The 22,263-nt window shown below is 40.4% G+C and overlaps 1 protein-coding gene across 1 annotated transcript; it reads left to right on the top strand.

Annotated features, from left to right (window-relative positions):
- The first annotated feature begins 20,404 nt into the window (after window positions 1-20,404).
- On the top strand, window positions 20,405-21,872 carry foxc1b (forkhead box C1b). The gene is made up of 2 exons (XM_061884055.1): window positions 20,405-20,491; window positions 20,572-21,872. Exons 1-2 carry the CDS (start codon window positions 20,405-20,407, stop codon window positions 21,742-21,744), a joined length of 1,260 nt encoding a protein of 419 aa, XP_061740039.1. The 3' UTR covers window positions 21,745-21,872.
- The last annotated feature ends 391 nt before the right edge of the window (window positions 21,873-22,263 follow it).

Below are 22,263 nucleotides of genomic sequence, written 5' to 3'. Positions count from 1 at the left end.
ACCCAAAACATTGAAAGAGCCATATTGGACCACAAATACACAAAAACAAATCTGCCTGGAGCCCCAAAAAAATGAAAAGCCGGATATATTTCTTGTAATGAAGACAACACATGACGTAAGTATCTATATTAGCTGTAATATCCTACTATCAATATGACTATGTGCCACAAGGCTGAAGCAAATCTTCGTTGACAGAAATGTTGAAATTTAATATTTATTCTACACATATTTACAACATTAGAAACCATTAGTAAATCAGAGGCTATTCAGAAGGTGAGATAGCTCCCGGAAATGACTGGCTTTTAATAGTATAGATGTGTGTGTCCAAGTTAAAGGAAACGGCAGGCTGTCTTCTCTTAATGGGTTTATTACTATCTTTGGCAAGCTATGTTGCTGTGGTCTGGAACATCATGGCACATAAAGAACTGAAATGCAGCCAATATTACATACAGATAATGTGTCATGAAACATGAAGACCTACATTATATACAAAGAGGATAAAAGTAAAAGATATTAAATGAGCTCAAATATACCTACAAATAAGGCATAATGATGTAATATATACATACAGCTAGCCTAAATAGCATGTTAGCATTGTTTAGTTTGCAGTCATGACCAAATATGCCTGATTAGCACTCCAACAAGTCAATAACATCCACAAAGCGTACTTTTGTGCATTCACGCACAAAATGTTTGGTGGACAAAATGAGACAAAGAAGGAGTGGAAGATTTTGCATGTTAACAAACCGTTGCGTCACAGTCCACACTATGGTGAGTTCAAGAATCGCCAAAATTACAAACGTTTGTAGTAGGACAAAACTATTTTCACCAAATACTCTCATCAGTGAAGCATACACAAAAACACATTAAATGGTGGGCTTTCTAACGATTGGGAAGGTTTATGTCATGTTTGTCCTCAAATAAAAAAGTATTCCCCCCCCCATCCATCCATTTTCCACCGATTGTCCCTTTTGGGGACGCGGGGGGGTCACTGGAGCCTATTTTTCTATTTTCAATCTTTTTTGAAAAATGCTCCAGTTCCTGAAGAGCCGCATTTGGCCGCGGGTTGCTGACCCCCGAATTGATGCATCATTAGATTTGTGAAAACAGTGCAGGAGCTACTCCAAAACCAAAACCAACCAGGGCAACTCAAAACCACGTCATGCATCATGTGAGATATGTAAGTCCCCTCATGTTAAAGTTAGCCTTTATAAGCATTTATCGGAGCCAACTCACCACCAAGTGGTGATTGGTAGAAAGTTCAGACCTTCCCTTCACCCGAGTGTCCAAAAGATGAAACCACAAATCCGATGACACAACTACAAAGTCGATCATGGAACTGCGGCCCAGGGTGTCCTGGTGCCAAGTGCACATATAGACACACTTATGTTTGAACATGGTGTTTGTTATGGACAATCTGTGACGAGCACAAAACTCCAATAACTAAACACCACTTGGGCTCAGATCCGGGCAGCCATTCTTCACAATCATGCCTCTCCAGGTTTCACTGTTGTTGCCAATATGAGCGTTGAAGTAACCCAGCAGAACAAGGGAATCACCTAAAGGAGCACTGTCCAGTACTCTCTTGAGGGAATCCAAAAAGGATGGGAACTCCGAGCTGCTGTTTGGTGGGCAAGTACAAACAACAGTCAGGACCTGCTACCCTCTCCTACTGGGTTAAACCGCTATGTGCAGGCAACAAGAATTGCCACCACAGTTCGTCGCCTCTCACTGCGTGCAACTCCAGAGGGAAAGAGAGTCCAGCCCCAATTGAGAGAACTTTGCTGTGTCGAAGTAAGTCTGACAATATCTAGCCGGAACTTCTCCACCTTGCGTACCAGCTCAGGCTCCTTCCCCCTAGCAAGGTGACGTTCCACATCCCAAGAGCTAGCTTATGTAGCCGAGGGTCGGACCGCCAAGTGTCCGGCCTCCAGGCGCTCGCCATCGAGCCCCACCTACAGTCCTGGCTCCAGAGGGGGGCCCCTGGAACCTGCGTTCGGGCAAGGGATATTCAAGTCCTCGTTATTTCTTCATCATAAAGGTCTTCGAGCTGCTCTTTCTGATCTCTCACCTAGGACTTGTTTATCTTTGGAGACCCTACCAGAAGGCATAGAAGCCCCTGGACAACTTGGCTCTTAGGATAATTGCTCCAAATTCCTCCACCACGAAACGGTGGCAACTCAGAAAGGATTAATGAATAATAATAATAATAATAATAATAATAATAATACAATAACAATCATCATTACCTTTATTATTAACAATGCAATTGTTCGGATGCAATAATACATATATGTAATGATAACCTGAATTTCAAAAGAAAGCAGTAAAATGGAGGGGAAAAAATTGAAGCGAATTGTATTAACCTTGTAGATTGTTATATTAACTAAAGGTTAAGCTTTGCCAGTGTGCCTGCCGTCTTTTACCCAGTCTCCCTTGGGCAATAACGTTAATACATGTTTGATGAAACGTGATTATATGCATGAGTGTATGTATGCATATGTGCATGTATATGTACTGTATGTGTTTATGTACAGTGAATGTGCAGGTGGATGTATGTACCGTGAGTGTGTGTATGTATGTATTGTATTTGTGCATGTATGTGGGAGCATATGTACCTACAGTATCTATGTCGGTAAGTACCAATGTGTGTATGTATGAATAATTGTGTGGACATGAGTATGAATGTGTATTTGTCTGTACAATATATTTGTCTCCCAGTGTGCAAAGGAACGGGGGATGAGGGGCCGTTAGGGACATTATTCAGAATTACCTCTTACATACACTACTGAAATGCTCTCACATAAACAACTGAAATGTTTTTTCTCACACACACACTACTGAACTGCTCTCACATACACTACTGAAGTGCTCTTACATACACTACTAAAATGCTCTTACATACACTACTGAAGTGCTCTCACATACACTACTGAAATGCTCTTACATACACTATTGAAATGCTCTTACATACACTACTGAAATGCTCTTACATACACTACTGAAATACTCTCACATACACTACTGAAATGCTCTCACATACACTACTGAAATGCTCTCACATAAACAACTAAAATGCTCTCACATAAAAAACTAACATTTTTTACTCTCACGCACACAGACACACGACTTGCATGTGAGAGACAATTTTAGTAGTATGGGTGCAAGGATTTCAGTTATGCGGTATGTATGAGGGCATCTTACCAGTGGTTATGAGAGCATCTTACCAGTGTGTATGAGAGCATCTTACCAGTGTGTATGAGAGCATCTTACCAGTGTGTATGAGAGCATCTTACCAGTGTGTATGAGAGCATCTTACCAGTGTGTATGAGAGCATCTTACCAGTGTGTATGAGAGCATCTTACCAGTGTGTATGAGAGACATTGCATTCTGGTTCCGGTCAACAATAATGCCCGCCCCTTTTCATTTTTTTTAATTTTTTTTTTAAAGCCAAGTTGTTTGAAAACAAAATGTCTGCCTAACTGCCAACAAGTAGCTTAACCGAGGCAGGAGCTCTACTTCATAATTTGAGGACTTTAGCGGAGAATATAAGAACACTTTCAATGCAACAAAGGTCGGGCTGCCGCTGTGGGTGGCACCTTCGTGCCGCGACCATACTTGTCAACCCTCCCGGATTTTCCGGGAGACTCCCGAAATTCAGTGCCTCTCCCGAAAACCTCCCGGAAGAAATTTTCTCCCGATAATCTCCCGAAATTCAGCCAGAGCTGGAGGCCACGCCCCCTCGGACCTGAGTGGGGACAGCCTGTTTTCACGTCCGTTTTCCCACTGTATAAACAGCTTGCCTGCCCAATCACGTTACAACATATACGGATTTTAATAAAAAACTGCACACACAAGGAGACAAAGCAGAAGAAGGAGGAAGTTACAGACATGGCGACGCCGTCTGTAATAGAGTGATCTATGTTGTCTGTTGCCATCTCCTGGTGAATGTTGGCTATAGCGTTATGGGGTTGCTTTTTGATTGGTCAACGATTTACGTGGTGTTGCGCACCTGGCGGCAAGTGCGGGAGTCTGTTCTGAAGCCCAGAGTAAAGAGACGTAACTTCATCACCTCGCCTGGTTATTGACTCCAACCCAATATATTACACCGTCGACGACCAAAATGAAGAAACACGTTCACAAGTTCCATAACGAATGGAAACAAGAATTTCAGTTTATCCAGGAGAGTTCGAAGGGAAAGGTATATGTTCCCTGAAAATTTTGTAGAACAGACTTCTCCATTGAACACGGTGGCCGAACGGATATACTCAGTCATGAACGGTCAGCGAAGCACAAAGTGTCCGCAGCACGGCATCATTCACAACCAAGTATTATGGGCCACCTCGCAAAATGGAGACCCGATGGTGTAACTTATGCTGAGACAAAGATGCATCCCGTTCTGCTTTGCGGATGTCTACAACAAATCCATGAAGTATATGTTCCCGGATTCGGAGATTGCTCGCCCATACGCAAATGGCAGAACAAAGGTTACTCAAATACTGAAAGGTAAGTGTTGTTGTTGTTGTTGTTTTTTTAGTAACCAGCAAGCACAGTACAGTTAGTAGAACAACTGTGTTTTTATTACTGTGTATTTGAAAGGTGCCGTCTGAAATTCAACTATTTCTTTTATTTATGTATATAATAAAATAAATATATAAAGCTAGAATTAACGGAAAGTCAAGTGTATCATACATATATATTATATATATATATATATATATATATATATATATATATATATTTCTTTGCACAGTTTATGAATTTACATTCATATTTTGTTGAAGTATTATTCAATAAATATATTTATAAAGGATTTTTGAATTATTACTATTTTTAGAATATTTTTGAAAAATCTCACGTACCCCTTGGCATACCTTCAAGTACCCCCAGAGGTACACGTACCCTCATTTGTGAACAACTGATATAGAGGATAGAAAGTGTATGAAGACATTAAAAAGCATCAAACTGTAATGAGCAATGGTGAAAAAAGCCAGGTATGTTCAACTGCTGTATTTATTTTTCTGCAAGCCTACATTCAACATTTTTTTACCTATCTTTCTGAAATATGGTGACATAATATATGTATACTGTATGTGTTTTTCACCAAGTATCGCTTCTGAATACACTTGGCTCCCCAAGTACCACCCTCAGGGACGGCGTGGCGAAGTTGGGAGAGTGGCCATGCCAGCAATCTGAGGGTCACTCGTTCAATCCCCACCTTCTACAATCCTAGTTACGTCCGTTGTGTCCTTGAGCAAGACACCCTTACTCCTGATGGGTCCTGGTTAGCCCCAAATATGTGCCTGACTGTGACACCACAGTAACGACCACCCTTAGTGTGGGTACACTAAACAAGAATGACAAACACATTCCCATCGTAACACAACATAAATACAACAGAACAATTACCCAGAATCCAATGCAGCCCTAAGTCTTCCGGGCTACAGTATAAACCCCCCCCCCCCCCCCCATTTTAAATTTCCCGCGAGGTATCCTGTTGAAAACGTCGTGGAATGATGACGCTTGTGACGTTATTGGTTGGAGCGGACATTTCAGCCCGGCACCACTTATGGCTAAAAGTCGTCTCTTTTCATCGCTTAATTACACAGTATTTTGGACATCTGTGTTGCTGAATCTTTTGCAATTTGTTCAATTAATAATGGACTCTATAAAGAACAATGCTGTTGGTGGAAAGCGGTGGATTGCAGCTGCCTTTAGCAACCGAAACACAGCCGGTGTTTCTTTGTTTGTTGTGAAGCTTTAACACAGGGCGGTCAAGCGAACACATTTCTCTTCCACATGTCAACCAATTGTGATAGTAAGTCGGCTCTTACTGGAGACTTCAGTGGATAATGCTACCTCCTCCTGCAGCTGTCAAAAAGGCAGCCGTGATCTTGGCTCCTCCATTGGCTTCTCTCAGAGACACTGGTATTCACCGCAGCCCTCCACAGTCAAACTCGTTTGCACTTGCACTTGCAGGGCTTAATTTTTGAGACAAGCATATGCTACTGGCAGGATCTTTCAGGTATGACTTTATAATCTCACTAAAACACTATTAACACAATAAGCAGATAAGGGATTTTCCAGAATTATCCTAGTAAATGTGTCTAATAACATCTGAATCGGTCCCGCAGCCTGGAGCCATCCTCTTTTTTTTTTTAAGTGCTTCACTCTAACTTTCCTCATCCAAAAATCCTTCATCCTCGCTCAAATTAATGGGGAAATCATCGCTTTCTCGGTCCGAATTGCTCCTGCTGCTGGTGGCTATGATTATAAACAATATGAGGATTTGAGGAGCCCTACAACCCGTGATGTCACGTGCACATCGTCTGCTACTTCCGGTACAGGCAAGGCTTTTTTTTATTAGCGACCGAAAGTTGCAAACTTTATCGTCGATGTTCTCTACTAAATCCTTTCAGCAAAAATATGGCAATATCGCAAAATGATATTCAGTAGGCCTTTAAACACGCTTGTATTATCATTAAACACATTTAACTTGTTTACAAAAACAAATCTGGAATAAGCTCCAGCTTCCAATTTGGACCCAGGACTGCACAGCAGATAGAAAGTTGCCACATGGATGGATATATGAATATAGCTTATACAGACTAAAGAGTGAAGAAAAAAATACGACTGACACACTCCAGTATTTGTTCATTTTGTTCATATGTCAACCAACTACTGTAACAAACCAACCAATCACAGATTGCATCCAAAATATTAGCTTGTAACATGTGTTGCCGGAGGAAACAAATTATTTTCCCCCAATCACTTTATGGATTCTAAAAGGTATTTTCCATTCTGCTGTCTGGTCTTACTTTTCTGGGGGTAAAAAAGGTTAATGCACTACATGTCACAGAACAGTGTGGCCTTGAGAGCAACTGCGCCCTCTTCAAACAAGTCTCAGTCAAACACTTGACTAATTATAAATGCTTTTTCGCATGGATGACTGGCAGCTATTTATTTGGAAACCAATTCCAAATTCCTTTTGGGGAGCACATATACTGGAATTTTGTCTGGGTTTAATTAGGCTTTACTATAAACAATATCTGTGACACAGTCAGAAAAGTACTATTCCATGTAGAAAAAAAAGAAATGTTTGAGTATTTATAGCATTGTCTGGGATGGGTGGTAAAGATTACATTCATATTCGATTAAAATATTATTTCAATCCAATTGTGGTGAGCGCACAATAAGATTGACGTGTGAGATAAACGCTGCCATATGAGCTTTTTAAATGGATGCGGCTTTTGTATAAATTCCAGAAGGTGAAGGTGTACCTAATGTTGTGACCGATTAATCTTTTTAATGTTTATGAAGTTTATTTTTGATGGTGTCGGACTGAAAACAAAACAGCGATGACGGTTGTCTACAAGGTATATACCTTGTAAATGTTCATATGTATATATATATATATATATATATATATATATATATATATATATATATATATATATATATATATATATATATATAAGACTACTTCGTCTCTACAGAACTGTTTCATGAGGGGTTCCCTCAATCATCAGGAGATTTTAATGGAAGCATTCACATACAATGGTTTATATAGGGCACAAAGTGGGTGGGTACAGGCATGCGTAGGGTGTGGTGATTGCCTCATGTGTTACCTCGGAGGTGTTTCCGTCTGTGGCGGCATGTTGAAATGATTTCACTGCGCTTGTTGAGGGATGATAGATCTGGATGATATATAATAAACAGTTTCTCTTTCGTTTCTCTCGTAGAGACGAAGTAGTCTTGTAATTTTTCCCACACCTACATATTGCGCTCTACCACGGTATCGAGCACTATTCTCTGGATAATCCAATCAAGACATATATATATATATATATATATGTATATATATATATATATATATATATATATATATCAGTGACGTGCGGTGAGGTTCATGGCTGGTGAGGCACTGACTTCATCACAGTCAGATTTATAAACATAAGAACCCTAAAGAGTATCTTATTCACCATTTGATTGGCAGCAGTTAACGGGTTTTGTTTAAAAGCTCATATTAGCATTATTTACACATACAATCTGTAGCACACAAAAAAGCACATTTAATTAAAAAAAACATATTATGGTCTTACCTTTACTTATAAATGAAGTCCATGCGCCGCTCCTTCTTAACAAAAGCATCGATAATTTGTTTATAGAAGTCTTCCTTATCTTTCTTCTATTTTAAAAGTGTCTCTGTCTTGATGGAGATCATTGTCTGAAGGAAACCTTTTAGCTCCGGTGTAGGTCTTCCTTTAATTATTACCTCCTGCTTCGATTGAAAGTCCAGTTTAGAAAACAGTTTTATTTTAGATATGTAATCATCCGTATTAAAAGTCCGGGTGAGAGAAAAAAAATAAAAGATCGCTGCCGCTGCACTTAACTTGCTAACTGTAGCTTATTCTGCAGCCGAGTAATCGCAAGTATGAACCCTGGGATCACTAGCGCCCTCTATCACCATGAGGCGGGAGAACAGGTGCCTCACACAGTGTGTCTTCGAAACCGTTTTATGATTGCCCAGCACAAGAAATACGTTACACAGTTTTTGACAAAATACACTGTACATTATATACCTCAGCTAACTAAACTATGGAAATGTATAAGATAATTCATATAGCAATACAGTCTCACTGCACAGCAGCCAGCAGTTAGCCGAGTCATTGCGCAATCCATGCCACTTAAGTGCAGTGATTTCTCTAGATTCTCTGAACCTTTTGATTATATTACGGACCGTAGATGTTGAAATCCTTAAATTCCTTGCAATAGCTCATTGAGAAATGTTGTTCTTAAACTGTACGACAATTTGCTCATGCATTTATTCACAAAGTGAAGTGAATTATATTTATATAGCGCTTTTATCTAGTGACTCAAAGCGCTTTACATAGTGAAAGCCAATATCTAAGTTACATTTAAACCAGTGTGGGTGGCACTGGGAGCAAGTGGGTAAAGTGCCTTGCCCAAGGACACAACGGCAGTGACTAGGATGGCGGAAGCGGGAATCGAACCTGCAACTCTCAAGTTGTTGGCACGGCCACTCTACCAACCGAGCTATGCCGCCCTAAGTGGTGACCCTCGCTCCATCCTTGTTTGTGAATGACTAAGCATTTCATGGAAGCTGCTTTTATACCCGATCATGGCACCCACCTGTTCCCAATTGATGAGCGTTCCTCAACTTTGTCAGTCTTTTTTGCCCCCTTGTGCCAGCTTTTTTGAAACATGTTGAAGGCATCAAATTCCAAATGAGCAAAAAATAAAGTTTACCAGTTCAAACATTAAGTATTTTGTCTTGGCAGTCCATTCAATTGAATATAGGTTGAAAAGGATTTTCAAAACATTTTATTTAAGTTAAAGTACTTTAATACTTTAACTTTAATTAAAAGTATTAAAGAATTAAATCATTCTATTATGTTTTTATGTACGATTTGCACAACATGCCAACTTCACCAGTGTTGGGTTTTGTAGATGCAAACAACTTACTTTTTCAGATTGGGATGTACTTAACAATCCAGGTCGTCCCGCTTCTCATTTGTAGGTTCACAGGGGGGGTGGAGCCTATCCCAGCTGCATTCAGGCAGAAGGCAGGGTAAACTCTGGACAATTCGCCAACTCATTACAGGGCCAACACAGATAGACAGACAACATTCACACTCACATTCACACACTAGGGCCAATTTAGTGTTGCCAATCAACCTATCCCCAGGTGCATGTCTTTGGAGGTGGGAGGAAGACGCAGTACCTTGATAGAACCCACGCAGTCATGGGGATAACATGCAAACTTTATCTCAAACTTAATTTAACCTAAATTAACTAAATAACAAACAATTCAGTTCAAAGCAAGCCATTTCCAGCTCAGAACTCTTATTAAGGTAAAGCCATACACCCGTAATCCAGTCTCAAAGGGTCCTAAATATACTAATTTCCTCACGCTTAGATTATAGTAATTGTATTTATTTTGGCCTTGATCAGCCTTCTATTCACAGACCTCGACTGGTCCAAATTGCTGCAGCTTGCTTGCTCACATGGGAAGAAGCATTACGAACATCTTACCCCTGCTTACTGCACTCCACTGACTACTTGTTGCTTTTAGGATCCATTTTAAGGTTGTATTGTTTTTTGTTTTAAATATTTAAATTGGCTGGCTCCCACTGGCTTTGTTACGTGTATTTGATGGGGGTAATTTCCTTAAACCCATCCATCCATCCATTTTCTACCCCTTATTCCCTTTTGGGGTCGCGGGGGGCGCTGGCGCCTATCTCAGCTACAATCGGGCGGAAGGCGGGGTACACCCTTATCATACGGTAACTTCATTACCGTATGATAAGCAAAGCACACTGCTACAGCTTTGCAGTATTGGTGTGCTACTTAAACTTAACTTATGTAGTTTAATAGCCTTAGTGTTATTTAGAGTCGTGTTTTGGGAGCTCTAAAGACTGGATGTACTGACAGACTCATAGTCAGAAAGGTAAAGTTCTATGAGTGTTTTTATCTTTATTTTATTGTTTTCACCATAAATGGGAGGTTATTGTGATAGTCTATATCACCCATCCCTACTGGCCAGGTGTGGCCTATGGGCCTTGAATTTTCCATTTCAATGAGCGCCTCCCTCATGACATGTTCAAAGTTCTTCCGGAGGTGGGAATTGAAACTCTCTCTGACAGGAAACTCTGCCAGACATTCCCAGCAGACCCTCACAAAGCGTTTAGGCCTGCCAGGTCTGTCCGGCATCCTCCCCCACCATCGCAGCCAACTCACCACCAGGTGGTGATCGGTAGAAAGCTCCGCCCCTCTCTTCACCCGAGTGTGCAAAACTTGAGACCGCAATTCCGATGACACAACTACAAAGTCGATCATGGAACTGCAACCTAGGGTGTCCTGGTGCCAAGTGCACATATGGACACCCTTATGTTTGAACATGGTGTTTGTTATTCGACAATCTGTGACAAGCACAAAAGTCCAATAACAAAACACCACTCGGGTTCAGACCCGGGCGGCCATTCTTCACAATCACGCCTCTCCAGGTTTCACTGTCGTTGCCAACATGAGCGTTGAAGTCCCCCAGTAGAAAGAGGGACCCACCTGGGGGAGCACTCTCCAGTACTCCCTCGAGTTAATCCCAAAAGGGTGGGTACTCTGAGCTGCTGTTTGGTGCATAAGCGCAAACTACAGTCAGGACCCATACCCCCACCCGAAGGCGGAGGGAAGCTACCCTCTCGTCCACTGGGTTGAACTCCAACGTGCAGGCTTTGAGCCGGGGGGCAACCAGAATTGCCACCCCAGCCCGTCGCCTCTCACTGCCGGCCACGCCAGAGTGGAAGAGAGTCCAGCCCCTCTCAAGAGAACTGGTTCCAGAGCCCTTGCTGTGTGTCGAAGTGAGTCCGACTATATCCAGCTGGAATGTCTCTACCTCGCGCACTAGCTCAGCCTCCTTCCCCCCAGTGAGGTGACGTTCCACATCCCAAGAGCTAGCTTGTGTAGCCGAGGATCGGACCGCCAAGTGCCCTGCCTTCGGCTTCCGCCCAGCTCACACTGCACCCGACCTCTATGGCTCCTGCTATGGGTGGTGAGCCCATTGGAGGGGGGACCCATGTTGCCTCTTCGGGCTGTGCCCAGCCGGGTCCCATGGAAACAGGCCCGGCCACCAGGCGCTCGCCATCGAGCCCCACCTCCGGGCATGGCTCCAGAGGGGGGTACCGGTGACCCGCGTCCGGGCGAAGGAAATCTGGGTCCTTTGTGTGTGTTTTTCATAGAGGTCTTCGAGCTGCTCTTTGTCTGATCCCTCACCTAGGACCAGTTTGCCTTGGGAGACCCTACCAGCAGGCATAGAAGCCCCCGGACATCATAGCTGCTAGGACCATTGGGACACGCAAACTCCTCTACCACGTTAAGGTGGCAGCTCAGAATTCAGACAAATAAAATGTTAGTCAATGAATTTTACAACTTGCATCTGTTTGTAGCATGTCATAGTCCAAACAACTTTTCTCATCTTTGGCACGGATAAACAGCAACACATCGAGTCGAAAACAACACAGGTCAACATTCATTAGTCACACCAGGTAACATGCCCACTGAACCATGCGGGCATTAAGTGTTGCCAATCAACCATTTGCCAGGTCCAGGTCTATGGAGGTGGGAGGAACCCACGGATTCACGGTGAAAACATGCAAACTCCACACAGAAAGACCCTGAGGATCAAACCCAGAACCTGTTTATTGTGAAGCCCCAGCACTAACCCCTGTTTCACAGTACAGGCCAAAAGTTTGGACACAACTTCTCATTCAATGCATTTTCTTTATTTTCATGACTATCTACATTGCAGATTGTCACTGAAGGCATCACATCTATGAATGAACACAAGTTATGTACTTAATAAAAAAGTGAAATAACTCTAAACATGTTTTATATTCTGTTTTTTTTTTTCAAAAAAGCCACCCTTTGCTCTGATTGCTGTTTTGTTGTAGCATTGTCTCGATGAGCTTCAAAAGGTAGTCACCTGAAATGTTTTTTACTTCACAGGTGTCATATAGTTTTGAAGCCTTCAGTGACAAATAGTCATTAAAATAAAGAAAACGCATTGAAATGACAATAAAAAGTCATGAAAGTAAAGAAAACACATTAAAATGAGAAGGTCGTCCAAACTTTTGGCCTGTACTGTATACACACACACACAAATATATGTGTGTATATATATATATATATTTTATATATATATATATATATATATATATATATATATATATATATATATATATATATATATATATATATATATATATAAATACATATATATATATATATACATATATATATATATATATATATATATATATATATATATATATATATATATATATATATATATATATATATATATATATACATATATATATATATATTTATGTATAGGCAGCACAGTGGAAGAGGGGTTAGTGCATCTGCCTCATGCCCTGAGCAGTCCTGGGTTCAATCCAGAGCTCGGGATCTTTCTGTGTGGAGTTTGCATGTTCTCCCCGTGACTGTGTGGATCCCTCCGGGTACCCCGGCTTCCTCCCACCTCCAAAGACATGCACCTGGGGATAGGTTGATTGGCAACACTAAATTGGCCCTAGTGTGTGAATGTGAGTGTGAATGTTGTCTGTCTATCTGTGTTGGCCCTGTGATGAGGTGGCGACTTGTCCAGGGTGTACCCCGCCTTCTGCCCGATTGTAGCTGAGATAAGCACCAGCGCCCCCCGCGACCCCAAAGCGGTAGAAATATATATATATATATATTTCTATATATATACAGCACAGGCCAAAAGTTTGGACACACCTTCTCATTTCAATGTGTTTTCTTTATTTTCATGACTATTTGTCACTGAAGGCTTCAAACTATGACGCCTGTGAAGTGAAAACCATTTCAGTATATATATATATATATATATATATATATATATATATATATATATATATAAATATATATATAAAAATATATATACACATATATATATATATATATATATATATATATATATATATATATATATATATATATATATATATATATATATATATATATATATATGGAATCACATTGGTTCCTAGTTTTGCAGCCTGCACCAATGAGACTGCAAGTATATAATTATGTCAGCAGGGGTCACTACTTCTCCGCTGTTGTGTCGTACATCACATGACCTCCCATGCACTGGCTGTTTTATCATGGATATTGACAAATAGTCCAACAAACCACTGAAATTTGTACCTTTTTCTCTAAATACCCCGGTCAGTGTCTAAATGGTAAATGGGTTGTACTAGTATAACGCTTTTCTACCCCTTTTTTTTTTAAGGAGCCCAAAGCGCTCTGACAGTATTTCCACATTCGCCCATTCACACACACATTCACACACTTACGGCGGGAGCTGCCATGCAAGGCGCTCACCAGGACCCATCAGGAGCAAGGGTGAAGTGTCTTGCCCAAGGACACAACGGAGGTGACTAGGATGGTAGAAGGTGGACATTGAATCAGTAACCCTCAGATTGCTGGCACGGCCACTCTACCAACTTCGCCACGGCGTCTACTATTTTCTGATTTAACCTATCCAACTTCATAATTTGAAAGAGTTGCCTCTGAGAAGTTAGAAACTTACCTCATACAGTATTTATGTATGTTTCCCACAGTATTTATGTTTGTGTATCACACTCTGCTCTGTGGCAAGATAACCAAAGCGGCTCTTTTTGGTCATGAAAACACTGATGCAACTGGTTTCGTAGGGATTTTTAAATACCGTTGCTGCTCTTCTTTATGGCCATCTTAATTAAATAGTAGACACAAAAAGTTTGATACCTGACCATGCACTTAAAACTGTGGTCCATTATGATCTCCATGCAGCGTGAGGTTATTGGTCCACAAATCACAACACAAACAATTTTATTACCAAACAGTTGCAAAGGTTTTCTATATTGTTACTGAATTTAATTTTCACTTTAAATACTAGTTTTTACAAATTATTTATCAATTAATATACTTTATTACACAACACAAAATATACATAATGGTTATAGGAATAGGCTTCACGGTGGCAGAGGGGTTAGTGCGTCTGCCTCACAATATGAAGTTCCTGCACACATATATATATATATATATATATATATATATATATATATATATATATATATATATATGTATATGTGTATATGTATATATATATATGTAAGTACAGTATACATAAGTATGTATATCTATATATATATCCCTGGAAATATATATATATATATATATATATATATATATATATATATATATATATATATATATATATATATATATATATATATATATATATATATATATATATGCTTCACGGTGGCAGAGGGGTTAGTGCGTCTGCCTCACAATACGAAGGTCCTGCAGTCCTGGGTTCAAATCCAGGCTCGGGGTCTTTCTGTGTGGAGTTTGCATGTTCTCCCCGTGACTGCGTGGGTTCCCTCCGGGTACTCCGGCTTCCTCCCACCTCCAAAGACATGCACCTGGGGATAGGTTGATTGGCAACACTAAGTTGGCCCTAGTGTGTGAATGTGAGTGTGAATGTTGTTCGTCTATCTGTGTTGGCCCTGCGATGAGGTGGCGACTTGTCCAGGGTGTACCCTGCCTTCCGCCCGATTGTAGCTGAGATAGGCGCCAGCGCCCCCCGCGACCCCAGAAGGGAATAAGCGGTAGAAAATGGATGGATGGGTTATAGGAATATTATCATCCTGTATATATTGCCCATAAGACCAGGACACATCTATTTTAAAGAAAGTTATGGGAGATATTCCATAAACCATGTAAGTGGAACACAGAACACAGTTCGGATGTTTTCTGAAATATTATGCTATATTGGGTCATAAAAGTATTCCTTATTTGTAAATAAGTCCCCTTTCCAGATAGCTACAACCACAAATAAGCATTGAATTGAACACAATTAAAAAAAACATGTATTCAAGACAACTGATTTTGTAGAAATGTTTGTATTGTGATAGCAGGATTTCCATAGCAAAGCCTGATATAATGTGCAGTAAATATGTGGCTATTTGAATAAATTGTTCCAGGAGACACATTTCCAGAAAGGTAGGTACCAGGGTGATGGATTACTTACTCCCTTCATTATTATTCCTATTTAGAAGGGCCGCTACTAACAGTGAATATTATTATTACGCAATTATTTAATGCATTTTTTAGTAGATTTTTTTTTACTAAAATGTAGAAACAATATGGTAAGTTGCAATAATTTCACCTCAAAATTGAGTATATCGTACTGTAAATGGAAGAGCAGTACTGCTGTTTTTAAGGTGAAAAAAGGCAGCTCCGTTTGCCAGGATTTTACTGTAAAAAAACTGCAATTTTACAGTACACTTAAGATACCAGTTTATTTGCTTTCATTTTTTTACCACTGTAAATTTTTCAGTGTATTACTGTAAATGCCAAAACAGCACCACAGTTTATCACAGTAAAAAAAGTACAGTTTTTGTTTTCATTAAGAGAAAAATGCTGTAAAAAACTACAGTAAATTTCACAATTATTCCATAAAATCTATTGCTACTTATACATTGCACAATTTTATGGATTATTTGCTTTGATATCAGTATATTTATCTATATTTAAAAATGGTTTGAATGTTTGATAACATATTTTTCTCCCAAGTTTTAAAATGAACCTATGGAAACACATTTCAGGGCCACATTTTGCCCTTGGGCCACCAGTTGAATATATTTTATAGGCTCTTGTGTGAAACTCATTTTCTTTGAGGGCCACATCGCAATTATGGGTGCCTTCAGAGAGCCGTTTGTAACTGAGTGATATATGAATATAGATTTTTGGGGTTGCTTCATGATATTATTACACAATTGCATATATATATATAATACTGCTACAAATGCAATATATATATATATATATATATATATATATATATATATATATATATATATATATATATATATATATATATATATGTGGGTGTATATATGTGGGTGTGGGTTTTTTCTGAGATGGTACACTGTGAAAAAAGTTTGAGAACCACTGACCTATGCATAAATATTAAACAAATATACAGTAAAAAATGTGGAATTAAAAAGCAACCCAATTTTACCCCAACTGCTGGTTCAAAAAAGGAAAAGCCCCTCATTTGAGTTATTTTCAACATTTTGGGTTTATTTCATATATATATATATATATATATATATTATATATATATATATATATATATATATATATATATATATATATATATATATTTTTTTTTTTTTTTATTAATATATATATTAGAGGAGATTGCGCCTTCTACTCGGAAAACAGTGTTCCGCGCGCCATATCAAGAAGATGAATAGTTTAAAGGAAGTTTTCAAAGGATATGTTATAGAATTTCATATATATATATATATATATATATATATTATATATATATATATACATATATATATATATATATATATATATACCCATTAAGGGTGTGGGAAAAAATTATCTGAATGCGAATCGATTCTCTCTTTTTTTTTTAATTGATATATTTTTTTTTTTTATCAATCCAACAAACCACTACACAGCAATACCATAATTGCTCTGTTTATTGCAGTTTTCCCACTTGTCCCACGCACACACACTTTTATATATATATATATATATATATATATATATATATATATATATAATATATATATATATATATATATATATATATATATATATATATATATACGTGTGTGTGTGTGTGTGGAGGGGGGACAAGTGGTATGTATATATATATATGTATATATATTATATATGTATATATATATATATATATCACACATATGTATATACACACACACACACATATATATATACATATATATATATATATATATATATATATATATATATATATATACACACACACACATATATATACATATATATATATATATATATATATATATATATATATATATATATATATATATATACAGCCCCTGCTCACTAAAAAATGCTGGGTTATTTTGATAACCCAATTTATGAGGTGGTAGTCTTGGGTTAAATTTTGGATATATTTTTATGAAGAGCAATCCATTTTTTTGCATCATATGGATATTATTTTAACTCAATTTGTAAGTTTTCAAAATTATAAACCATTTTTGGGTTGCTTTTCAACAAGCAACACATTTTTGGGTAAAATGCTTTTTTTAATTAAAAAGTAACTTTTTTCTTGAAGGGAAATTTATCATGGACATTAATATTATTTACAATCACCCAACATTGAGCTAACATAACTAAATTTTGGGTGAAGTGATTCAACCCAATAGTTTGTTTGGGAATAACTCAACATTAAGTTATCATAACTCAACGTTTTGGTTAAATAATTCAACACAAAAGTTGGGTTGAAAAAAATTAATCCAAAATGATGAGTCTGAAATACCGTATTTCTTTAAATTGCCGCAGGGCATATAGTATACGCCTGCCTTCCCAAAATAATTAGCGCATGCTTGGTATTACCGCCTGGTCAAACTCGTGACATCACGTGTGACACTTCCCCTGTCATCATTTTCAAAATGGAGGAGGCTGATTTCACTACCGCTAATTTGAAATCGCATAAAGGGAAGAAGATTATGAGCTATTCAGTTGGATTTAAGGTCCAAGCTTACATCACACTCAAATTTTTACTGCATACCTTTGGTAAGTGCCGGAGTGAGAAGAGGTTTTAAAATAATTAGCGCATGCTTACTTTTACCGCATGCCTTTGGTAAGCGCAGGAGTGAGAAGAGGTTTTAAATTAATTAGCGCCCCGGCGGCAATTCAAGGAAATACTGTAACTCAAATAAGGGTTTACTGAACCAGCATTTGAGTTAAAATTGGGTTATTTATTAACACAACATTGTTTAGTCTTTGGCCATATTTTTTTAACACAATGCTGCCTCTCCCGGTTCAAAAGTTTGGCCACTCCTGCTTTAAATTAAATCTATTTATAGCCTTTTATCAAAAATATCGTTCACGGAGGAATAAAGGAATGCTTCTCTGACATCTCAACAACGTCTTTTAGGGCAGTGGTTCTCAAATAGGGGTACGTGTACCCCTGGGGGTACTTGAAGGTATGCCAAGGGGTACTTGAGATTTTTTTAAACTATTCTAAAAATAACAACAAATACTTCAACAAAATATGAATGTAAGTTAATTAACTGTGAAAATAAATGCAACGATGCAATATTCAGTGTTGACAGCTAGATTTTTTGTGGACATGTTCCATAAATATTGATGTTAAAGATTTTTTTTTTGGGGGGGAAGAAATGTTTAGAAATAAGTTCATGAATGGCCCTGCGATGATGTGGCGACTTGTCCAGGGTGTACACCGCCTTCCGCCCGATTGTAGCTGAGATAGGCGCCAGCGCCCCCTGCGACCCCAACAGGGAATAAGCGGTAGAAAATGGATGGATGGAAGTTCATGAATCTAGATGGATCTCTATTACAATCCCCAAAGAGGGCACTTTAAGTTGATGATTACTTCTATGTGTAGAAATCTTTATTTATAATTGAATCACTTGTTTATTTTTCAACAAGTTTTTTTGTTATTTTTGTATCTTTTTTTCCAAATAGTTAAAAAAAGACCACTACAAATGAGCAATATTTTGCACTGTTATACAATTTAATCAATCAGAAAGTGATGACATAGTGCTGTATTCATCCATCCATCCATCCTCTTCCGCTTATCCGAGGTCGGGTCGCGGGGGCAGCAGCCTAAGCAGGGAAACCCAGACTTCCCTTTCCCCAGCCACTTCGTCTAGCTCTTCCCGGGGGATCCCGAGGCGTTCCCAGGCCAGCCGGGAGACATAGTCTTCCCAACGTGTCCTGGGTCTTCCCCGTGGCCTCCTACCGGTTGGACGTGCCCTAAACACCTCCCTCGGGAGGCGTTCGGGTGGCATCCTGACCAGATGCCCGAACCACCTCATCTGGCTCCTCTCGATGTGGAGGAGCAGCGGCTTTACTTTGAGTTCCTCCCGGATGGCAGAGCTTCTCACCCTATCTCTAAGGGAGAGACCCAAACTCATTTCGGCCGCTTGTACCCGTGATCTTATCCTTTCGGTCATGACCCAAAGCTCATGACCATAGGTGAGGATGGGAACGTAGATCGACCGGTAAATTGAGAGCTTTGCCTTCCGGCTCAGCTCCTTCTTCACCACAACGGATCGGCACAACGTCCGCATTACTGAAGACGCCTGTCGATCTCACGGTCCACTCTTCCCTCACTCGTCAATCAATCAATCAATCAATGTTTATTTATATAGCCCCAAATCACAAATGTCTCAAAGGACTGCACAAATCATTACGACTACAACATCCTCGGAAGAACCCACAAAAGGGCAAGGAAAACTCACACCCAGTGGGCAGGGAGAATTCACATCCAGTGGGACGCCAGTGACAATGCTGACTATGAGAAACCTTGGAGAGGACCTCAGATGTGGGCAACCCCCCCACCCCCCTCTAGGGGACCGAAAGCAATGGATGTCGAGCGGGTCTAACATGATACTGTGAAAGTTCAATCCATAGTGGCTCCAACACAGCCGCGAGAGTTCAGTTCAAGCGGATCCAAGACAGCAGCGAGAGTCCCGTCCACAGGAAACCATCTCAGGCGGATCAGCAAGACTCCTAGGTACTTGAACTCCTCCACTTGGGGCAGGGTCTCCTCCCCAACCCGGAGATGGCACTCCATAGTGCTGTATTTTACTTCTTTATCTCTTTTTTTCCAACCAAAAATGCTTTGCTCTGATTAGGAGGTACTTGAATTTAAAATAAAAATGTTCACAGGTGGTCCATCACTGAAAAAAAGGTTGAGAACCACTGTTTTAGGGAATGTGGGATAGGAAGAGGGCAACTTTTTTTTTTTCATGACGTAGTAGTTTGTTTTTTTAGCCAGATGTTGACTCCGTCCTCCAATGGGATGATGGAGTGCACATTCGGGGAGGAGGAGCAGAAGTCAAAAGGAAAAGTGTTCAAAGTGTACGTGAGTTTTAAAAGCTGCGTAGTCCTGTTTTGAGCCGTTTTGAATACTGCGCTGTCTCAGGTTTATTCTGCGGACGATAGCGAGAAGAAGAACAGAAGGTAACATTTTTTTTTTTTTTTAAATCGGTGAAGTTTGAACTCAGCATGTCCAGCCCGAACTTTTTGGGGGTGGCGCCCTTCATCGGCAGCGAACAGAGCTTCTACCGGACAGGAGCCGGTTACCCCGGGCTGTACCCCCACGCAGCCCACGGGCACTTCCACCGCGGGTCCAACCTCCAGCAGCAGTCTTCAGACATGGCGAAGCCGCCTTACAGTTACATCGCTCTCATCACCATGGCCATCCAAAGTGCACCCGAGAAAAAGGTGACCCTGAACGGCATTTATCAGTTCATCATGCAGCGTTTTCCGTTCTACCGGGACAACAAGCAGGGCTGGCAGAACAGCATAAGGCACAATCTGTCCCTCAACGAGTGCTTCGTCAAAGTGGCCCGCGATGACAAGAAGCCCGGCAAGGGCAGCTACTGGACCTTGGATCCGGACTCTTACAACATGTTCGAGAACGGCAGCTTCCTGCGGCGCAGGAGAAGGTTCAAAAAGAAAAACAAGGAGGACCCTGTGCGCATCCAGGACATTAAGACCGAGAGCGGGGCCTCCACGCCGCCTCAAGCCGCGTCGCCGGCATTGAACGCGGATCCTAAAACGGAAAGTCCCGATAGGAGCAGTATATCCAGCGGCAGCCCGCGGACTGCGCACCACCACGGCTTCATAATGACGTCCCCGCGCGGGTCTCCTCAGGTCGAGCTCTCCCCGCCTCCTATCGCCTCCCTGCCGGCCCAGACTCCGTCCTACCCGTCCCCGGCCTCCGGACCCAACTCCTGCGCGGTGTACCACTGCGACGACTTCTACAGACCCTCGCACGTGACGTCACCCGGCGCCGTGGACGACGCGTTGCCCGAGTATTGCGTCACCGCTGCGGGCCACGGGAACCTGAGCCACGTGGGCCACGGGGGCTACCAGGGCAGGGTCGCCTCGTGGGGCCACCTGAGCGCGGGATACTCCAACCAGCAGCAGAACTTTCACTCCGCACGGGAGATGTTCGAGTCCCAGCGGGTCGGATTTAACACCTCGGACATTGGGAGTAATAATAATCATAATAATAATAATTATAATAATAATAATAACGGCTGCCAGATGACCTTTCCGTCCATCTACCGCACATCCGGGACCTTTGTTTATGATTGCAGTAAACTCTGAGAGTGTCTTTAAGTGATAACAACTCCAATATAGTCCTCCTTGTATTTGTATTTTTTTTCTTCAAATGCATCCTTAATGGACTTTAATGATTCACATATTTAAATTAAACTTTAAATTATACTAATTTATTTTTATTTTCGTAGGAGTGCTTGATGGCCACGTTTTTTTATACCACACATTTTATAAAAATCATGTTGGTTCAAAACCTTTTTTTTTTTTTTAAAGAAGACATTACATCAGTGGCGACTTGTCCATGGTGTACAACGCCTTCTGCCCGATTCTAGCTGAGATAGGCGCCAGCGCCCGTCGCGACCCCAAAAGGGAATACGCGGTAGAAAATGGATGGATGGATGTTGGTTCAAAACCTTTTTTTTTTTTTTTTAGAGAAGACATTACATCAGTGGCGACTTGTCCAGGGTGTACCCCGCCTTCTGCCCGATTGTAGCTGAGATAGGCGCCAGCGCCCGTCGCGACCTCAAAAGGGAATACGCGGTAGAAAATGGATGGATAGATGTTGGT

The sequence above is a fragment of the Nerophis ophidion genome, linkage group LG22 (assembly GCF_033978795.1).
Source record: "Nerophis ophidion isolate RoL-2023_Sa linkage group LG22, RoL_Noph_v1.0, whole genome shotgun sequence".
NCBI classification, from domain to species: Eukaryota; Metazoa; Chordata; class Actinopteri; order Syngnathiformes; family Syngnathidae; genus Nerophis; species Nerophis ophidion.
The sequence above is the reverse complement of the archived record's forward strand: the minus strand, read 5'-3'. Positions and strand labels throughout refer to the sequence as shown.

Bases quoted from the DNA above. Each gene is read 5' to 3' on its own strand.
- foxc1b (XM_061884055.1), top strand. From the start codon at position 20,405: ATGTTGACTCCGTCCTCCAATGGGATGATGGAGTGCACATTCGGGGAG. The intron at 20,492-20,571 runs GTGAGTTTTAAA...TGCGGACGATAG, and splicing joins GAAAAGTGTTCAAAGTGTAC to CGAGAAGAAGAACAGAAGGT.